The sequence below is a fragment of the Copidosoma floridanum genome, unplaced genomic scaffold (genome assembly GCF_036245765.1).
Source record: "Copidosoma floridanum isolate Cflo_tuat_1 unplaced genomic scaffold, Cflo_Japanese_pri ptg000011l, whole genome shotgun sequence".
Classification (NCBI taxonomy): Eukaryota; Metazoa; Arthropoda; class Insecta; order Hymenoptera; family Encyrtidae; genus Copidosoma; species Copidosoma floridanum.
The window spans coordinates 5,755,870-5,776,847 of NW_028321888.1; the positions used below are offsets into that span (position 1 = coordinate 5,755,870).

The 20,978-nt window shown below is 35.2% G+C and overlaps 1 protein-coding gene across 5 annotated transcripts in view; it reads right to left on the bottom strand.

Moving 5' to 3' along the window:
• The window catches only part of LOC106647058 (uncharacterized), a 215,079-nt gene that overhangs the window by 87,810 nt on the left and 106,291 nt on the right, over window positions 1-20,978 (bottom strand). For all 5 annotated transcript variants that reach the window (XM_089590035.1, XM_089590033.1, XM_089590034.1 and 2 more), the window contains one exon: window positions 4,512-4,679. In XM_089590035.1, the coding sequence (XP_089446161.1) occupies window positions 4,512-4,679 (168 nt within the window). The remainder of the gene's footprint in view (window positions 1-4,511; window positions 4,680-20,978) is intronic.

A 20,978-nucleotide genomic window follows, 5' to 3' on the forward strand; every position in this document is an offset into this window, starting at 1 on the left:
TGAAAAGTCGTAGAAGTTTCAGACTTTCATTAAATCTTAACAGTAAGATGTGAATAAAATGGGTGAGGTTAATTCAATTCTTTAGGATAAAGCTCCAATAATTCTAAAAAATGCATTGGAAATAATAGATAGAAAGTCTAAGTTTTATGCAATACTAAAAAATATTTTAGAAATAAATTTATTACTTTAAAGGGTGGTACATCGAATTCTCCTAGTGATAAATAAGTCACACAAGAATTATCATCTCCTCATGAACTGAGCCTAAAAATTGGTACAATCGTGATGCTACTTAGAAATGTAAGACTATTATATGGACTGCGTAATAGAATACGATTAAGAATAGTATAATGCAAAAGGAAAAGTAATAACGGAAAAAAAATGGGAAATAAGGTCTTCATTCACTAAATTACTTTAAACACAGAAAAATTCTTAGCATTACCTTTTATCTTATATCGTACTCAATTTCTAATCGTTAAAGCGCACTACTGACATGGAAGACCAAAAGCTGCACAAAGTCTTAACGGACATGCAGCTCGACGCCTTGAAGCCCTCGCAATTTTGGCGAAAAATGAAAAGTCTCGTAGGAAGTCTTATGAGCGATGAAACGCTTCTCGTACGTTGAAAATCGCTATTGCCGCAGTAAACACAGAACCTGCTGAAAATCTTAAAACACACCGACACGGACGAGCTTGTCACTGCAGCTGACGAGATAGAAGGTTACGTCTCAACAAATGTCCTGGCAGTCCACACTGTCAAGGCCAAAGAGGACCCGCTCGTTGAGTGCATAACAGCGTTAGAAATCTCCATCGTCCAACTCACAATAAGCCTCAACAACCTCATGCAAACCAAGACGTCGCAACAACAGCAAAGAGGACGCTCTTGCAGCAGGTCACGCTCGAAGCAATGCGTCTACTTGGACCCTCAAGGCAGAACATATTGCTTCTACCATGCCCGCTTTGGTGACAAATCGCACACCTGCGAACAGCCCTGCGCGTTCTAGCCGAAGTAGGGAAGCCAGTAAGGCCTCAGTCAACGCAGGTGGCTGAAGTTTAGTCCGAAAAAGACCTGTGCCTACATATCTGTGACTGCAACACGGCTACACGTTTCCTCATCGACACCGGCTCCGCTTTGTCCTTACTTCTACTGCCAAGTCCAATGAAAAAGCACGACTTGGAACTGTACGCTGCTAATCATGCGCCAATTTCAACCTTCGGCGAATCATACTCATTATAGGCCTTCGACGCGACCTTCCGTGCACCACCATCATCGCGGACGTTCTCCATGCCATCCTGGGAGCGGATTTTCTCGCGCAGTGTGGCCTGTTGGTTGACTTAAAAAACGGCCGCATCATCGACCCACTAACCAACATAGCTGCAATAGGCACCGTTGCACACGCAGTGCTGCACTCAGTGTCCACAACATCACCTGCCAACACTCACAGCAGCACGCCTTAGTACAGGTACGAAACGCTCCTGCAAAAATTCGAGGATGTATTTCGCCCCAACTCCAGTGCAGTCCAGGTCCCAGGCTTTCTAGTCAGGCACTCCATCGCCACAACTGGGCCCCCAGTTTTCGAACAGCTAGTGGGCCAGCTCACTGCATATGGTACGCAATAAGGACAACTCGTGGCACGTCACAGGCGACTACCGACGCCTCCACACCAGCACAGTTCCAGACCGCTACCCGTGGCCCATCATCGAAGACCTACTACAAGAATGTAAGGGCAGAGTTTTCTCGGTGATCGACCTACGCAAAGCATTTTATCAGGTCCCAGTTGCCGACGAGGACATCCAAAAAACAGCCGTAACAACATCTTTTGGATTATTTGAATTTTTAGGCATACCTTATTGCCTTCGCAACGCAGCTCAGACCATGCAGCGCACAATCGACTATGTGCTCCGCAAACTCCTGTTTGCCAGAGCGTACGTAGAGACATCATCATCGCATCGAGCAATGATGAGGAGCATTTTGTCCATTTACGCCAGCTTTAAAACGCTTCGCTCTAACTACCTACGAATCAACGGCAGAAAATGTGCTTTTGGCAAACCAACAGTCATTTACCTCAGATACCAGGTGTCCGAGCTCAGCGTCCAGCCACCCCCGGAAAAAATCGAGGCTATTAAGAGCTTCCCGAAGCTGACGACTACCTCGGAGATGAGAAGATTTTTGGGCGTCGTAAACTACTATCAGCACTGCGTTCTACATGCCGCCGAGATGCAGGCACCGCTGCATGACATGCTAAAAGTTCTGCCCAAAAAAGCCCAACTCACCTGGACCCGCCGCACCAGGCCGATTCACACTTCAAGAGATGCAAGGACGCAATCTCTCAAGCAGCCTGCACTACCTTCTATGACCCGGAGGCCCCTCTAGCGCTCCGAATGGATGCATTGGACTCGGCGATCAGTGCTGCCCTAGAACAGCACCAAATTGACGACGTCTGGCACCCCTTAGGTTTCTTTTCGCTGAAGTTTAACGACACTCAGTGCCACTACAGCACCTACGGCAAAAAGCTGCTAGCCATGTATGAGGCCATGTACTTAACATGTACGTTCATGGATCACTGGGTCAGCTTGTTCGGAACGCCGTTGAACATCACACCGGATCGCGGCGCGCAGTTTGAATCTGCGCTTTTCGTCGAACTTGCCAAGGCCATTGGCGCACAGCTTATTTACACCATATCGTACCACCCACAATCTAATGGTATGGTAGAAAGATTCCATAGAACCTTCAAGGCAGCCCTAAAGTGCTGCTCGTAATCCTGGATAGACTGCCTACCCATGGTCCTACTAGGGCTCAGAACAGCCTACAAAAACGACCTCGCCCGAAAAACTGCTGTTCAGCACAACTCTGCGCCTTCCAGGCAAATTCTTCGTAACCAACACGATCCAGGCTAACCAACCGGACTTCGTCAAAAGTCTGCGACAACTGTTCAGGGCAATCCGACCAGTTCCAGCTGCAAGACACTCGCCTTTCTATCCCTTTGTCTTTAAGAAGCTTGAAACGTGCTCTTACGTATTGAAAAGAATCGACAGCATCCGGAAGCCCTCGGAGCCTCCATATACAAGGCCACACCACATTATCAGCCACACAGATCGTCGCACGTTCATAATTGACGTGAACGGCTAAGAGAAGGTGGTTTCAACCAATCAACTGAAACCGATATTCCTGGAGGCTACAGAACCAGCGCCAGCGGAATAACCAGCTCCACAGCAACCACCACCATCTTTGCCCGCAGCCATAGTCCAGCAGGTTGTCCAACCTTTGTCATCTATAACAACACCCACCGAGCGCCCATCCCCAACAGCCAGCCCAGGTTTCCAGCCCAGGCCTTGGCGACGAGTAACATTCTCAACGCAGCCCATGCCAATCGCTAGAGGAGGAGTATCTGTGGCACCCCAGCTTGATGCACCAGTAACTAGCGGACGCCGCAAGCAGACTCTGGTACCAAGAAAGCTCTTTTGACTCACCGAGTCAATAACACCACAGCGCCGCAACAGGAAGTTGGCGGAGAGACTACGCGACCAGAGTAGTAAGCAGCCATCTTGTCTCGACAGCCAGAGCTCTGGACGAGAAAGAAGACTACGAGACATCTCTCCGACGCGCACTTTTGCGAGTTCACCACGTGTGACCTCAGCTGAGGCTCACATTTTCGAGGTTGTCAGGAACCTAAAGCAAATCCTTTTTGTTCTTTACAATCAAGCAGTTTAACTATGTAACTAAATGCAGGAAATAAATTCCACATTTATGTTTACACGCGAGTAGCTTTATTATGTCGCCCTGTACGCGTCATATTCCATAACACTAACAAATCACTTTAAAGTACTTCAAAGGCCAACGCAGACTACTTGAGGGCCACTGCAATTCACAAGAATTCAACTGAAGCCAGGTTATTACGGTTAATTGCGGATGCTGTTTTTCCCAGTCGTATAGGCACTGTGGAGCACACGGGCTGAAGTCAGCAGGCGTTCTTGCTGACGAGGTCAGATAGCCGTTCAACACTGCTCGTCGTCTCGTTGACCTTACGTTGCTCTGTGTCTGGTCGTCTCTGGAGTACTCTGAGGTAGCGAAAAATCACTTTACGAGCGTTTGTAGGCTCAATATAATCTGTCTGCCCTTAGCTTTTTCTTCTCTTCCCGTCTTTTTCCTCCTGTCCTTTCCTATCTAATGCCCTTCATCCCTCTCCTTTTTTTTCTCTTACCTACCTAGCCTAGGCTAGATGGCCCAACGATGCCTTGCCTTTACAATTTTCGTTTCAACTTGCAAGCTAACTCGGTCGATAGACGTTAAAACATTTCTTACAAAGATAATGCTAATATGACATACTTACGAACTAAAATACGAATATTGTGCATACTTAATAAGATGCAAATATGTTATGGTAATACTTACGTTTTAATAAAGAGCGAAGATTACAAGCGTAGTATGTTTTAATTGTTTTAAAGATGCAAATATTTTTGAATTATTTCTACCGTTTTCTCAAAAATGATTATTCTTAGTTAAAAGAGTCATACCTTGTTATTCTTCTCCTGTCAAGAAAACTAGGTGAACCATATCGACGTGGTATAGAAGGAGATCGAGATCGGCCTGAATCTGTTGAAATTAATCTGGAAGTACTCTGAGAAGTCGTACTAGCAGAGCGTGATGATGAAGAGAAATTATCATGGCTATGTGTTGGAGAACTGAAAATTAAACAGTAAATAAATTTTTTTTAAATGAACCACTTTGATTGGTTGATTCGATGGGAGTAGTAAAGTGTTATTGATAGACACAAGTAGACTAGAATATAATGATCTATTGATTAGGTGGTTATCCTAATTAAATATAATACAAATTATAGCATTGATCAAACACATGTGTTATTACAAAAAAAATTTAAGAGGTTACACTTTGAAAGCCCACATTTAATATTTAACAAAGAAACAAAAATGTTTAAGTCAACGTATTAAATTAGCCACGCAAATCAAATTTAAAATATCTTCATTCAGTAAGTATTTATGACTCTGATTTAAGGTAACTTAACCTATAAAGCTAGTGCACTTAAGGTAAGAAATGAGTTTATTTAAAAATAGTCTAGAACATTTATCTACATTTTTAAGTTAGCAATGGTTAATGATTGTACAAGCACAAATTTAATAGCATATTTTGTATAAAAAATAAATTGTTTATTACATAATTTACTTACATTTTTAGCAATTCTTATCTATCCCACCTTTACAAGCATAAACACATTTTTTCCTATAACATGCTTTCAAGTCTTTAGTAATATCTACCTCCCTATTTTATGAGTATCAGAGTTACGATATTCTTCCTAGACAGCTTTTTACTTATTCCAGAGAAACTTGTTTTGTTTATAGATATACTTTCTTAACTAAATGAAAAATTACTAGACATTCATATTAAGCTTACTTATCCTCTTTACTGTTATTACAACGCCATCAGTTTTCACAATTTCTATCAGTGTAAATACATAGGTTTTTTGCAGAATTACTAGATGGCAAATAAGAGTGTATAAATAAAATACCGTTACTGTGTATTTATAAAAATATGTTTTCCAAGTGTGAATTCAATCATAATCTAATTACCAAAATGTTTGTAACACAGGTAAGAGAAAATCTTTACTAGTAAAATATTACTAGAAGGCATTTAAAAAAAATTGAGTTTTGTAAGTACAAAGCAATAAGTATTTCAAGAAATACGAGTGTTATATGTGTCAGAAATTGAATTACAAGTCCTGGCAGGACTAATATAAGACTTTTTCTAGTCTGACATTAGGTCAGATGAAACAAACTTCTGGTGGAGGTAGAAGGAAAAATTATTTTTTTAACAGATAAGTAGAAACCTTGGTCTCAAGTGCACTTAAAGGCTACAAAGAAAGGAGTTCAAAATTTTTCGCTGCCATTTCGTGGCTTAATATTGTACAATATGTTATACGTTAAATATAAAGGTAAAGTAAGGAACAGGAATCCACTTTATAGGACCGAACTCGTGATCAGCAAATTAGTTGGCGTATCGGAATCACGCCAGAAAATTACAGGCGCCTTTCCTTTGATCTCAGGCTCAGAAAAAATTTTAATTCGTAGTATATTTTGTAGAACATACCGATCTCGAGAAAATCGATGGATCAGCCAACATGGCAGTGTAAGCCATCACTAAAAACGTTATGGCCTGTTCGGATCTTAATACTGTACAGTACCATATATGTTTACAAATACCTAAGATTAAACACAGGAATCTATTTCGTAGGACTTACCGATCCCACGATGAACAAAGCTGTTGGCGTATGGGAATCAGTCTCCGATCATATACCTTCCTATATTATAGCATTGTTTATGTGGAGCATTCTACATAACCCTATCCTCTACCCCGCTTGGACCCCCCACCTAACCCAAAGAAAAATTTAGTTTGTCTCCGCTATTTCAACTTATAAAATTTTTTTCACCACACCCCTACAGACCTCTTCACTATTTTGCTTGATGCCCCACCGTCGTCAAACCAATCCTTCCATAATTTTTTGAACCCCCCTTAAGCTTTCCACGGTCACCCTTTAAGTTCTTATAGCTTTCACAGCTTCTCCCCCCCCCCAAAAAAAAACCACACCTAATAATTGTTTTAAAAATGAGTTCTCACGCCATGTGTCAATTTAAAATAAATGTATGGTGGTCACCAGTAGCCCTATACAACTTTTAAAACATTTGATGTCTTTGCAACTAACTTTTAACAAAACGATAAAAGTAAATACCTAATAAGTGTTTTTTTTCTTATTTATTAAACAATTTGGTATTTAATATTCTTTAATAATTATTATTTTTTATCTAAAATTCCATAAAAATTATCTTTCTACAGAACGTTTTCTATTTCATGATTATTTTCACCTTCAATTTATATAAATATACCATTTTGACTTCATGAATCAAACACATGTTACATACACTAAATATTTTTGATCATATATTATTTTTCGTATGTCTAGGAATTTTCGATGATTTGATTTTTTCATATATAATTTCTAGTAATGATTTAAAAAAATTTACATTTATCAGACGAATTTGTATGGTTAGATATAAAATGAACATAAAAATGACGATTGCATAGTCTCAGCTTTTACTTCTATTACTGTTTTTTATGACAGGCAGAACTTGACATAAATTTACACCTAACACAGTTAATCTATTTTCAAAATACATGTTTCTATAACAAAGATCACGCAATGTTCTGAATATTTCTTGAGCTTTTTTTAAAATCATGAAAGCCTCACCTTAAACAATGTAATTAAATTCATATAGTTATTTTTTTTAATGCCACATTTAAAAATACACCTTCTACATTGTTTAAGTCAAATTGTTGGCAAAAAGTCTTATAACTCTGATTTCAAATCAATACGACTGCAATCCTAGTCCAAGCCATTAATGAAAAATTTTTATCTTAAAGTATATAATAGTAAATTCATGTTTTGTACAAAAAAAACTTTTTCTCATTCTTATACAGGACTATTAATAGAGAGAAATTTATTTACTTTTCTCACGAACAGTTTTAAGAAATATTTTTTTTATATATTATTATTTAACTGAACATGAATCGAACTAATCATGTGAAAATCCAACTTCTGTAGTGTTATGATTGCAGTTAAAGTTAATTTTTTTGGGATAAGCAAATTCAACAATTATCATGATTCATTCTTGGATTAAGAACTGTAGGTTATCTGAAGAAGAGCAAGTCTTTTTTATAATTCACAAAATCTTCTAAGAAATAACTTTTATTTTTTTTCCATGTGCTATCAACTTCAATATTTTCTAAAATTAAAAAGCACGCAAAAAGTGTCGTAACTTATTCCGTTGAACATTTTAGTTACAGCTCATACTAGTAAATTATTCTACTGTTTTGACGAAGCAATTTGCATTTCGTTGCTGTCTTTCTTTTTTCATAACGCTAAAAAACGATCGATGGCAAAATAACTTACTAACTTCCTTTTAAGGAAAAAAAGTCAGACGACTACTCTCTGCTCTTTATCAACTTCAAATACGCTTGAAATACGTAGAAAATTCTTATCTAATTCTCTTTCAAGTGTTAAGCGTAGTGTCGTGATTGTGTACCACACTAAATTTTGAAAGCGTCAAATCTTGCATCTGCTTACGTGCATTTCGTAACTGAGGTTAATAATCGGCTTTTTACACATCACGCGGTCAGTGGAATACGGCAGCCATCTTTTTGAAACCCAAGCACTCGGCGTTAGCGCTACCAGTTAGCAAAGGCTATCTCTTTCTATCTGTAGACTCTACGTGCCTAGTACCATACAGTGCTGTCATGCAGGACTATCTTGCGTCTACCTTTTACTAACTCGGAGCCTCAAATCACCGACCAATGCACATGCACACGTATGCTATCTATTACTTTTGTCTGTGCTGTTTTTATTATTAAATTTAATTGAAAATTGTATTGTAATATCTATAAATAAATAAGATCTTGTAATTTGGTTTTAAAGCTTTTCATTTTATTTCTCATAACTGAATTTATAAAATTTAACTGCTACTGTAGGGAAAATCAATTGGTATCTTGTACTTCCAAGCGACCAAAGTCACCCGTCCATCATAGATGTTTTTCGGTGACTCCTGTGAGGTGTGAGTTTCTCAATGGATTCTTCAACACGCTGTGCGCGGGGACCTCGATTGTGAGCTCTAAAGACCTCGAGTTACACAAGCGACTCACAACTCGTGCTGCGCACTCGTGTGAGTGCGAGTGTACGTCGAAATATTTGCAGAGCCACATTAGATGGCTCATAAACTCGTTACCCACGCACGATGTGTCGAAAAGTTGTAAACACCACACTTGCGAGAGGTTAGGTTATTGACACACGCGTGCGTCAATCGCCTTCCTCACGCACTAGTATCGTAATGTACTATCTTTTCACTTGCTTTTCATAACCTTGTTTACGCATCACGCTTGCACTGACAATCGTACAACAAGCTGCTCATTATCAACATCATCAAAAGACACTCTGGATAACAAACTTCACGTTAACAACTACTCCATTGCTTCCAACTGTCCAGCGGCAGAGCAATTGTTACGTTGGCCTTAAGTACAGATATATATTTTTTTGTTTTTCTTTAGAAGTTTAAAAAGACAAAAAAAATCTTTTTTAGATAAGGCTTGCAAGTGATCTCTAAATTAAGTACATGCAGCTTCAAGCATTTAGCAAACGTATACTGTATTCTCGTGTTTATAATATAGATCGTTGATGAAAAATTTATCGAGCGTATACATATTAGAGTAAATAAATCGGCTGCAGCTGCTTTACTGTTTTTTAAACATAAAAAAAATATATAAAATGTCACAAACAACAACAAAAATTTATGCCATTAAGGTTAAGCATGATATTTTAGTTTTGCAAATTAAACAATTATCAGATGCAGCTGATATCAAAAACGCGGAGGTCAGTGGCCTTAAATTACATTAAGGGGGCTCCTTCACGAAAGTCCCCAAACAGAGATATATTATTTCTTGTAAATAGAAGTCTACTGAATTTAATGGTGGTCTAAATTATATTTCAAATGGGTCAAAATTTTGAGAAATCTCAGCTCAAAGTTGTAACTATTAGCACGTGTTCCTATGGGGCAGCGTGAAAAACAATTTGTTTTCGTTTATAATAAACCTAAATTAAATGTCCCAGCAGACTGAATACATACATTTTGTAGATGAAGTCTTCCTCTTTAATATGCTGTATTAAAAATTGTGGATAAAGGACCATTTTAGCGAGATATTTGTGATGGAAATAAATAAATAGTGTCCGGGAGGTCAGGAGGTCACGTGGGTAGCAGACGTACTTGTTCACGACATAAATATACCATATACCTATATACCTATATATTACATCGCTGTACTACACCAACACACGTGGTCTGGTCTGGTGGTGTACCCTCGTATGCACTAGCTGGTCATAACAATAATTAATTTTTCGTACAAAGTTAAACTACAGACATAAATATCATTTTTTCCACTTCATACGTTATTAAAAATATCATAATGATTTTCAGACACATTTGTTTATTGAAAAACAAAACTTTATTTTTTGTTTGTCTTTGACCTCAGCAGTAGTCGTAGGAGCCCCCTTAAGCTTGGCTCATAACACACTTTTAGATATACGAGGACTTTTATGAGGAGTTATTCTTACTAAATCAGCAACTTGCATTAATGACGGAATTTAATCAAACGTAAGCTAATTTTTTTTTACCTATCGGCTAAAATCGCTTCAATACCTGATCCAGAAAATAATACTGCACCTCTCGATAATTTTACCTTTACCAAGAAGTAACGACTATTGAAGTAGCCCACACCTCAATTGGATAAATTTAATTGAAAATATAAAACCTGGACGTCATGGTAAAATTTATTTATAGCTTTAGTCCATACGCCTACGGATATCGATGATGTTATTAATCTCGCGTTTCTTCAAGACTCACTTGCTAATGATGCACGTGATAAAATTGTGAGTTTCGATGTTATGGCAGGAAACTACAATCTTGCTTTGTACATTCTAACTGAAACTCAAGAACGTAAGAGATAATAATCATAATTATAGGTGTAGAAGCATTTAGGCATCGTATTAAAAACTCCGCAAATAGTAAAAGCGTCTTTCACCACGCTATCAAAGATTGTTGACGATAATAAACAACATTTGGCTACTCTAGAGGAGTTAAGTCTTGATGCAAGTCAAGTATACAATGAAAAAATAGTAAGGCTATTAGAGCATTTTTTTTAGTTAACATGAAGCGCAAGTAAGATGACTCATTGTCTGCTGATGCACTCCCAAGTTTAGACGATCTGCATCAATTGTTATGAGAAACTTTATGTACGGACTATATAGCTTGTAATTACGACCAAGATAATTTGACTAAATCAGACACAAGTTGCAAGTGTCGTTCAAATCCAAATTCAAGTAAGCTAAGGTGAAAGGAAATGATTCTGGCACGAGAGTCGATGTAATTAATATATCTGGTACAAGTAATAAGTGCAAGTGTAATTATTTACTTTATAAATATCCAGATTATTATTATATGAATGTGCAGCAGCAATGGGATTTCATTAAATTTCAGGGGCTTTGTTTTAATTGCTTACGTATTCACGATGAAAATTGCACTAGTCAAAACCGCTGCAAACAATGCAATCGCAACCACCACTCATTACTGTACAATAAAAAAACGATCTTGAAATAAACAGTTCATTAATGTCAAATAATAATAATACTGTACTTCTAAATGCAAATAATAAATGAAACAAGTCACTGTGACTCGGCTGCTTAGCAGAAGCGTCTGCATCGCGCTCTTTCGGATCTCAGTTCATAATGAGCCATGTTGTAAACGTCAAAAATTCACAAGGCAAATTTTCAACTCCTCGTGCTTTACTTGATACTTATTTCTTTGATCATATAATAACTAAAAAATCAGCATTTAGTTCTAAAAATTTTGCGCCACAACTTTTTTATTCCAATGAGTGCAATCAATGAAATAAATATACAATCACTATTATCAGTAGGCCAAGTAAATCTATCGCAAAACAATGGCGATTCAATCATCCAAAAATCGCAGTTAGAGTGGGTAATTTCTGGCGGAGTAAACGACACTCATCGCCCTCTAACGGTTTGTAGTTTAGCTAATCAATCTGCACAAATAAACCAATTTTTAAAAATAAAAAAGCTCGATTCTGACGCTGAATCAATTTCAGATTATGAACTTTGCTAGCAACACAATGTCAAAAACGTTTTTTGTGATCTAACTGGTCATTACGAACTTGCTTTGCCTTTCAAAATAAAAAACATAGAGCTAGGAAGTTTCCATTATCAAGTCTATAAACGACACCATTCATTATAGTTGAACAAAGACTCTGAGCTTAAGATAGAATACGGTAGGACCATGCATATATATCTTAAGATAGGGCGGATATATTTATTTAAAAACGAAGACGGGTCAGGTGATTATTTACCTCATCATTTTGTCATTAGACAATGTAGTACAACTACAAGGGTCAGATCAGTATTTAATGCATCAGCAAAAATAGATAAAGGCGTGTCTTTGGATAATTCTTTTTTTACGGGTTCTAAATCGTAAGTTTCAATGTTTACTTTGGCGACATAACAATAAAATTTATACTTTTAAGCTTAATAGGGTTACTTTTAGAGTATCTACAGCCCCCTTCTTAGCTATTTGCACCTTACATCAGTTAGCAGATGATGAAAAACTTAGTTTTCCTAAGGCAAGCATTATTCTAAAACGCGATTCTTATGTCAACGATCTCCTAACTGCAGCAGATAGTTAAGACGAAATTTTGAAAATTCACGAAGAGTTGATCAAGGTTTTTGATAAGGGAGGTTTTGCAATAAGAAAGTGAGCCTTAAATCATAAGTATGGCTTAGATAATCTTAATAAAAAAGTTTTTGAACTAAATTGAGCAGTAGAAGCAAATCCAATCGACAAAACAATGGGTGTAACTTGAAATTTCTAGTACGATTTTTTCATACTTTTTGTGAACTTTTGACACATCGACACTAAAATAACAAATCATCACATTTTATCGCAAACAGCGAGAAGTTTTGACACATTAGGATTACTTAATTCAGTAATTTTATATGCTCGATCTGTTTGCAACAGTACTACTCTCAGTGACTGAAAAATCCCCTGGTTTGTTTAACTACACAATTCTACACTAGTGTAGAACATATTCGTATTTCTTCACAACGCAACGTTAATGTGTGGATCAATTTTTTGTCGTGTAGGATAAAAATTCTGTACATCCTTTTATTTTTATACTCTGTGTATAGTGTTATTATTTTTACGTTTGATTCTACACAAAAGTAAAACTTGTTTATGCTAGTCCACACTTCCAAATGAATTAGTTCATCATTTTTTTATTGTGCTTAATGAGGACGCATAATTTTTTTTGTGAAAAAGGCTTTGTGTAGAATTGTCTGGTGTAGGACTAGATCCTTCTGGGAATGTTGCAATAGCCAACCCAATCAACATTTAAATACATGGCTATTGTAATACCAGTTTCAATGGGCATGGCACGTGTAAACATTTACGCTCAGTTAATTTACAAGGAAAAATTTGAGTCCTTTTGATATGATTTAAACCGTGAGTACAACTTATAAAAGAGATGACTATACTAGAATAAGAGTTGTATGGGGCGTTAGTATTAGTGAAACTGCAGCGAGACGTATGAACAGCACTTGCATCAAGTTATATTAATATTAATTGACAAAATACAATATTGTATTCTACTGATTCGTTACCATGTTCCAAAAGAATTAGGAAAATTATAAATCAAACATTACTGTAATGTTTAATAATTTTTTACATACCATCAACATTCTTTATTTACTCTCTTATGAACTCTATTGTAATGCCTTTTTAATGCATTTTTTCTTATAAATTTTTTTTTTTACAATGTTAACAAATTTCATTGTGTTCCGAATTACACATGTGTAAGTGTCGCCGTAAATGTGTTGCTCCGGTAAATTTTTTGTCAGAGATAAAACAACATATAATTTTACCATACGCATTTTTTCTTACGTGGTGTACACTATTTTTTTTTTTTTATAACTATATTGCATACACTGCATTCAAAAAGTTTGTGAGTATAGTTTTTTTTAATGAAATTTTAATTTTTCTGTAGTTCCAAATACATGGGCAATGTTAAGTTAACACTTTGATCAGGATTAATTAAATAAATAACTGAATTTTGAATTTTTTTACCCATTACAGTATAAGAACCAATTACAGCATAAGTTTTTTACAGTATTAGAAAGCATTTTTAGTGATCATTCTCATCGTAGAAAGCACTCCTGTATTGGTACTAAAACTCTCTATCATTTATATATTCAGTACATGCTTACTTACTATCCATTCTCATACTCTAATTTACTTTATTTTGTAAATCTTTATTTAATATTTATTATCGCCTTTTTAAACTACTTTTAATCGATACAGAAAATAATTAGAGAACATTGCTCACGTAAATTTATGGCCAGTAATAGTTTACTGCAGAAGTTATTATATAGGAACTTAGTGTGAAGAAATAAACAATGCCAGCGGTACGACTATCACAAATTAAAATCTTATGTTAGTAAAAATTGGAGCAATAAGAGCTGATTTCAATAGATAAATCATTTATAATTATTATATGGCGTTAGTATTTTATAAGACAAGTCCCTGTACCACTGCTGCAGTTTTTACTTTTGCCCTTAGATGCTAGCGTCATCAAGCACCATAGTATATGTATACATGATTACCTACGACAGAGATAACTAGTTTTAAATACACAATGAAGTATGTAACTACGTTATAATTTTTGACTACAAAAGTAACAAAAGAACAAAACATTTCGATCGGTAAAAAAATAAAAATCATTTTGCATTTTGTTAGAAACAAGGAATTACTTGAATTTTCCCCCATTAATTGTAATCTTTAAGGTTAGAAATGTTGATTTTTTTAGTGAACTATAACTTTACTATTATAATTCTAATTTTTAAATATAGTTTTGAATTGTATAATTATCTTATCTTACAAAAAAAATTATAAAATGTACATAATTATGAAACATAGTACCTATTGTTCTATAACTAAGTCTCTATTGTGAAACCTATCCTACCTATACCTACATAATTTTAAACAATTTTAACAATTACGAAAGTAGAAGATATCACTTGAATTTTCAAAACTAATTTTTATAAATAAATTAAAGATTTTGACAAAATTGTGAATTTCAATTAGGGTTTCATAAATTTCATCTTGTGACATTAAATGTAAATATTTCTTACGATTCCTAATATTTTCAAAATAATAATTTTTAGAAATAAAATAATTATAATAATCTTATTTATTAGTCACGTTTATTACTATTCAGGGGGGTCAGTATGCGGATCGCGCAGGGAGGAGAACCCCCACTAGTATATATGTATAAGATCAGACTCAGTCACTAACTTTTCCTCCCCCCTCAAAAAATCGAATTATTTTGTTACTTCTTGCAGAAAATAAGAAAAAAATCTTAATATTTCTCCGTTACGACATTTGTGCTAATTTTATAAAAAATAAAAATAACTTATTTCATACGAAAGTGAGATCTTCTAGACAAACTTAATGTACAGAGTTAGGGATTATTTCAATTGTCTCTTCAATTGTGAGCTTTAATGTTGGAAATACTGATTTTTTCTAGTGAACTATTACTACATCATCATCATTTTATTTTTCAAATATAGTTGTTAATTGTATAATTATCTTGTTTTACACAAAACTAGTAGGATAAAACCGTACATTATTATAAAACATAGTACATTTTATTTTACGACTAAGTCCCAAATAAGAAACTTTTTCAAAAAAAAGCCACTGGTTCGGCTACTTTGCTGCGATGGCACCCTCGAATCAATAGAAAAATTGGACACACCTCGTAGCATTTAAATCAGTAATCGTCCTGCTAATTTCTGCCTCTGGTCAGAACTAAATTACGAACTATTTTAATTCTCTAGATCACTTTGTTGTTTCATTATTTTATTTGTGTAAGTACTTTTTTACAATTAAGATTAATTCTTTAAAAATTTGATGTAATTCCATTCAGCTAATCACAACTCTCATATTTCTGTAAAATTTAATCATCAAAGGAGCATAAAAATAGAAGTTACAATAAAGCTAAATCTGCGAGTTTCTTATTATGGAACGTTCATTTATAAAAAAACACATGACATTTTTACTCTTGGATCTGGAACATTTAGCATTTTTTTTCATTGAAACAGCGTTAGTCAGTATAATTTTTTTTTTACATTTACATTTTTTTTAAATCACGGTTTAACTTATTTTTAAATAATTCAAATTGATAGTATAATTGATATTTTAATCATCTGAAATATGAAATGTTACGAGAACTTTTAGTTTAAGTCAATGTTAGTTCGCAGGGGGTTGGCACGTGAACCACGCAGGAGGGCGAAGCTCTACAAGTATATTTACATACGTATAACTTCTGATGATAAATTGTTATTCTTTATATAACAATATGTCTTGGGGTAGGAGGTAGCTTTTAAAAGATAAGATGGTAGTTAAGTGTAACATAGGAAATATTATGATAAATAAAATGAGTAGCACGAATTATATGAGTAATAATAAGTGTACAAGAGGATATAATAAATGCTTTTTATGCTATGTTAAATATTGTTCTTGTACAAAAAATCAGCCTCAGTTAAACAATTGAATGATAAGAAAAAAGGTTTGTAATACATGTAATTTTATTATGAAAATTAAAAAAAATCATATTTTAAGGAACAATCTTAAAACTGTTTTTAATCGTCTTAAAATACTACTTATAGTATGGTCTGAATTTAATAAAAATTAATAATTGTGTTATGTAGGAATCACAGAGCTTGGGGGTGCAAAAAAATGAATATACGCGAGTTAAAATGGCTTCACCTCTTTATTCGTGGTTCTTCAAGAGAGCAGACACATGCAAGGTGTTAGTTTTGAAGGCCAATCGGAGAGAGAGAGTCAGCTGGGACGGCCCGATATCATAGGAAGTTATTTTACTCTGTTTACTATATCTCCATTGCTGATGCGTCGCAAACGCTTAGCTTCGGGCGTGAACTTACGGAAGCTTTAGCTATCGTATGCCATACATCCGAGTCAATGCTGTCATTGTCTTTGATGGTTTCACTGAACTATGTGTATATGCTGTTACGAGGTGCAACGAGGCGGAATAACGAAGCGGAAACTTCGACCTTGACTGGGCTTGTGTTGTCTGGATACCCTCGGCAACACTCCCTGTAAAATGTATATACGCGGGTCTCGCCTTTTGAGACGCCACTAGGACTAAGTATCGCGGCTACAGGTATCGTCGCTTCTCGCGACGACTTCAACACAATACAAGGGAAAACAGGACACACTTAAAAATAGCACTCACAAGTGGTATTTTAAAACAAAAGGAATATTTTTCAATATATGTATCGCCTTCGCCCCCCTGCGCGCTCCGCGCACCATCCCCCTACTGTTCTAACTTGAAAGGAGAGTCTTTAAATTTTATCTGTTAGTGGGGAGAGGTTGGTGCCCAGAATTTCGTGAGGAAAAAGAGTTTTTGATCTACATGGTTAAGCATTAGTTATACATTTATCAGTAAATTTCCACACTATCCAGAAGGTACTATTCTGGTACGTGGACAGTTTTTTTTAGAACTTTCCGTTATGTTTAGAGAAAAAATGTTTGATATAATGTACATAAATTTAAATCAAGATCAAAAGAAGATTTTTTAAACTATTTGTGAACAAGAAGAAAACGTATATTTCATAGATGGTCCTGAAGGATCCGGTAAAACCTACTAATATAAGACACTCATTTATTATTTTCTTTCTAGAGGTACAAATATTTTGTCAATGGCTTGGACAGAAATTGCATCTGTATTACTACCAAAAGGTATGACCAGTCATAGAACTTTCCGTTTACCTTTAGATTTAGATAATATTGAGAGTATTTTTAGAATTTAAAACTAAAAAAAAAATGAAGGAAAGTTGATTTAATCATATTGGACGAGGCTTATATGATTCCGAAAAAAGCTCTAGGAATCGTTGATAGTACGTTGAGAGACTTGTGTAATACAAAACTTTGCTTTAGTAATAAATTAATAGTATTAGGAGAAGATTTTCGACAAATCCTTCTAGTTATAAGAAACGGTAATAGAACTACGATATTAAAAGAAACTATTAAATCATCATTTTTATGGAAGTATTTCAAAATTTTAAGATTACAAAATAATATTCGTTCTAGTGATAAAGAATTTTCAAAATTATTGTTAAGAATTGGAGAAGGGGACTTAGAAACATTTAACATTCCTAAATCCTGGATAACAGATGATGTCTGTACTAAAATATTTAATAATTACAACTGTTTTGGTAATAACGTAATACTAACTTCACATGATAAATATACTTTTTTTTAAACAATAAGATTTTAAGTAAATTAAATGGAGAGACAAAAACTTATTACAGCATCAATACTGCAACCTATAAAGGTGTTGATGAATCAGATGATAATATTTATACAAACTTTCCCGTAGGAATGTTAAACAATATTCGTGAAGGCTTGCCACCTCATGAACTTAAATTGAAAATAGGTACAATGGTAATGTTAATTCGAAATTTGAGTATATCAGACGGATTATGTAACGATACACGATTGCAAATTACTAAATTGTTGAAGTATAACATAGAAGGCGAAATAGTTACGGGAGAAAAAATTGGTAATAAAATTTTTATTCCAAGAGTTACATTAATTACTGGAAATACTTCATCATTACCTTTTATTTTATATAAAGAACAATTCCCATTAGTTGTAGCATTTCCTATCACTATAAACAAGTCTCAAGGTCAAAGTTTTGATGATGTAGGATTATACTTGAAAAAACCTCTACTTTCTCATGGTCAATTATAATTATACGTGGCTTTATCGAGATGCAAAAATAAAAATGGAATTTTCGTTTTAATCGATGGAGAAAACATTTTAAATATTGAAAATATAGTTTGGAAAGAAGTTTTGGATTATAAGTAATAATGTATCTTATAATAACAACATGGTTTTGATATTTCTATATGTATGGACAAAATTTATTACTTAATAATATATCCCATAAATCTATATTATGTTGTACCAATTGTACCAATTGTACCAATTTCAACATTGATTTAAAACAGAATAGGAATAGACCTAAGACTTCGTGGTTCGATAGGGTTTTATAAGTTGACACATAAAATAAGTCATCTTAATGCGAAACTTTAACGGTTTGTATGAATGATAAACTAAATGTAATTTGAATTTTTGTATGTATTGGTATCATTCATTCGTATAGAAAATAATGTCATACATACACATAGAAATTTTACATATAGTTTAACATAAATGCTAACAAAAAAAAAGCTTAACGCACCAAGAACCAAATACTTACAAATAAATGGAACTACAATTAATATACATTGATTTTTGGTCGTATTCAGTTTTATAAATGAAATGGTTATGAATCATTCGTATGTATAAAGTCTATCTATTTACCTCCTGAGTGGTGTGGAAAAATAGATGAAAACAAAATATATTGTAAGAAACAAAACATGTTCTTATTAGTTAACATTCTTCACAAATAAACAGTTTTACGGTACAAAAATATATATGACATTTTATTTTTATGATATATTAAATTATATTTTTTTTTTTTAAAAGACTCTGAGTAAAACATGAATGACTAAATAATCTTAAAACTCCCAATATAAATGGTTTTATATGGTGGAACGTTGCTTGGAATGCCCCACACAGTTAACTTTATAATATAACAGTTAACTTTATAATTCGATATATAATAATAATAATGATGCTTCGCGCAATGACCCCCTATAACTCAATTATGACTTTAAATTTATCTTGACGATGAGATAAATCGTGTCGATGAGACAGTTTTGTCTTAAAGTAATTTAACATTAAAGCAGATTAAAAATAATAGACTAATTCATGTACGACACGTACACGTCTGTATATACATCAAGGTCCAAGAAATACAATAAATACGATGTGATCCACGGTCTCCAAAAGAAGTGTGGCAGACGGTGGGGGCAGTAGGGGGCGGTGGGAGGTCACGAAAAATGCGCGGGGTCTGTGGGGGGCAATAGGGGGTTTCAGAAAAAACTGCGATATGTCAAAATAAGGGAAAAAATGACAGGTTTTTACCTTATTTTGTGGTGGGTGAATGGGGGGCTGTGGGGGGTTGTGTGGAATGCCCCACAGAGATCACTAAATAATATAGGAAGATATTTATATACATATATATATATATATCATACAAAAGATACTTGCGGGTGTAGGTGTGTGAGTATGTGTATGATCGCACGTCGAGCACAATTGCTCGACGTGCTCGCGGTGCAACATCGTGACACGGGCAGACCTACGCGGGCTATTCAAAGGCCGCTGCCTTATACAACAAAAATATCTGTTGACAGATACTTACAGGCACTACGATGAAACGCTGGCACCTCCAGTTGTCGAGGAGTTGTCGAAGGGCGACGAAATAAGTCAGCCAGCATTTCTGCTGACGAAGTCTGATGGTCGCTCTTCGCCTCTTCGACCTAGTGTCGATTAGTACCTGGATGTCTCCTGTGGTAGTTCGCCCGCCTTGGTAGTGTCCGCTCTCGCAGCCAGATCGGAAACAAACACCAGTACTAAGCACTGCACCGGGATGTCGTGTTAAAGTAATCCCCAAAGACATTGGGATCAACAAAAGCAACGCTTCTCGCGTAACCAACACAATCGTTTCACGAAATATCTCTTACGCACGCTCGCAGACCCAAGCTAATCTGAGCTCTTCTCTTTTTCTCTCATTCTCCTCCTTCCCCTAATACCTTGGTCTACATATGCCCTATACTCCTTTTTCTTTCCCCTTTTCCCCCTTTTCCTACCTGACCTAGCCTATCTATGTGGCCTAACAGTGGGGCACCGTTATAGTGCATATGTATGAGTCACCACATTTATTATTTTGTTTTTGTTTTTGCCACTCTCTTTGTATTATATTTTCTTTTTTCACACCGTTAAAACTGCATTTTTGTTTACATTTCTAGGGTTACATTTATATTCCTGATTACATTTTTTAGTTAAATAACCATACTTTCCTACATTTCTATAGTTAAACTACATTTATACTTAAATCTTATAGGCATAACTATTTTTTTGTAGTCATTATCCCCATGATTCCTCTTATTGTATCATCGTCCCTATTGACAGTCATAGCTGTCTCCTTGTTGATTATGCTGGTCGTGTCCATCTAGTTGATTGAGCTGGTTGAATTTTGTTTTCCTAATCTACATGCTTACCTAACAGCCCTCTTGCTTCTCGTTTAATAGCTACCGTTTTCTATGTTGATAAGTCTTGCAATACTATGTTCATGTTTCTGCAGTTTCATTCCCATCTACTTGTAAACATTCT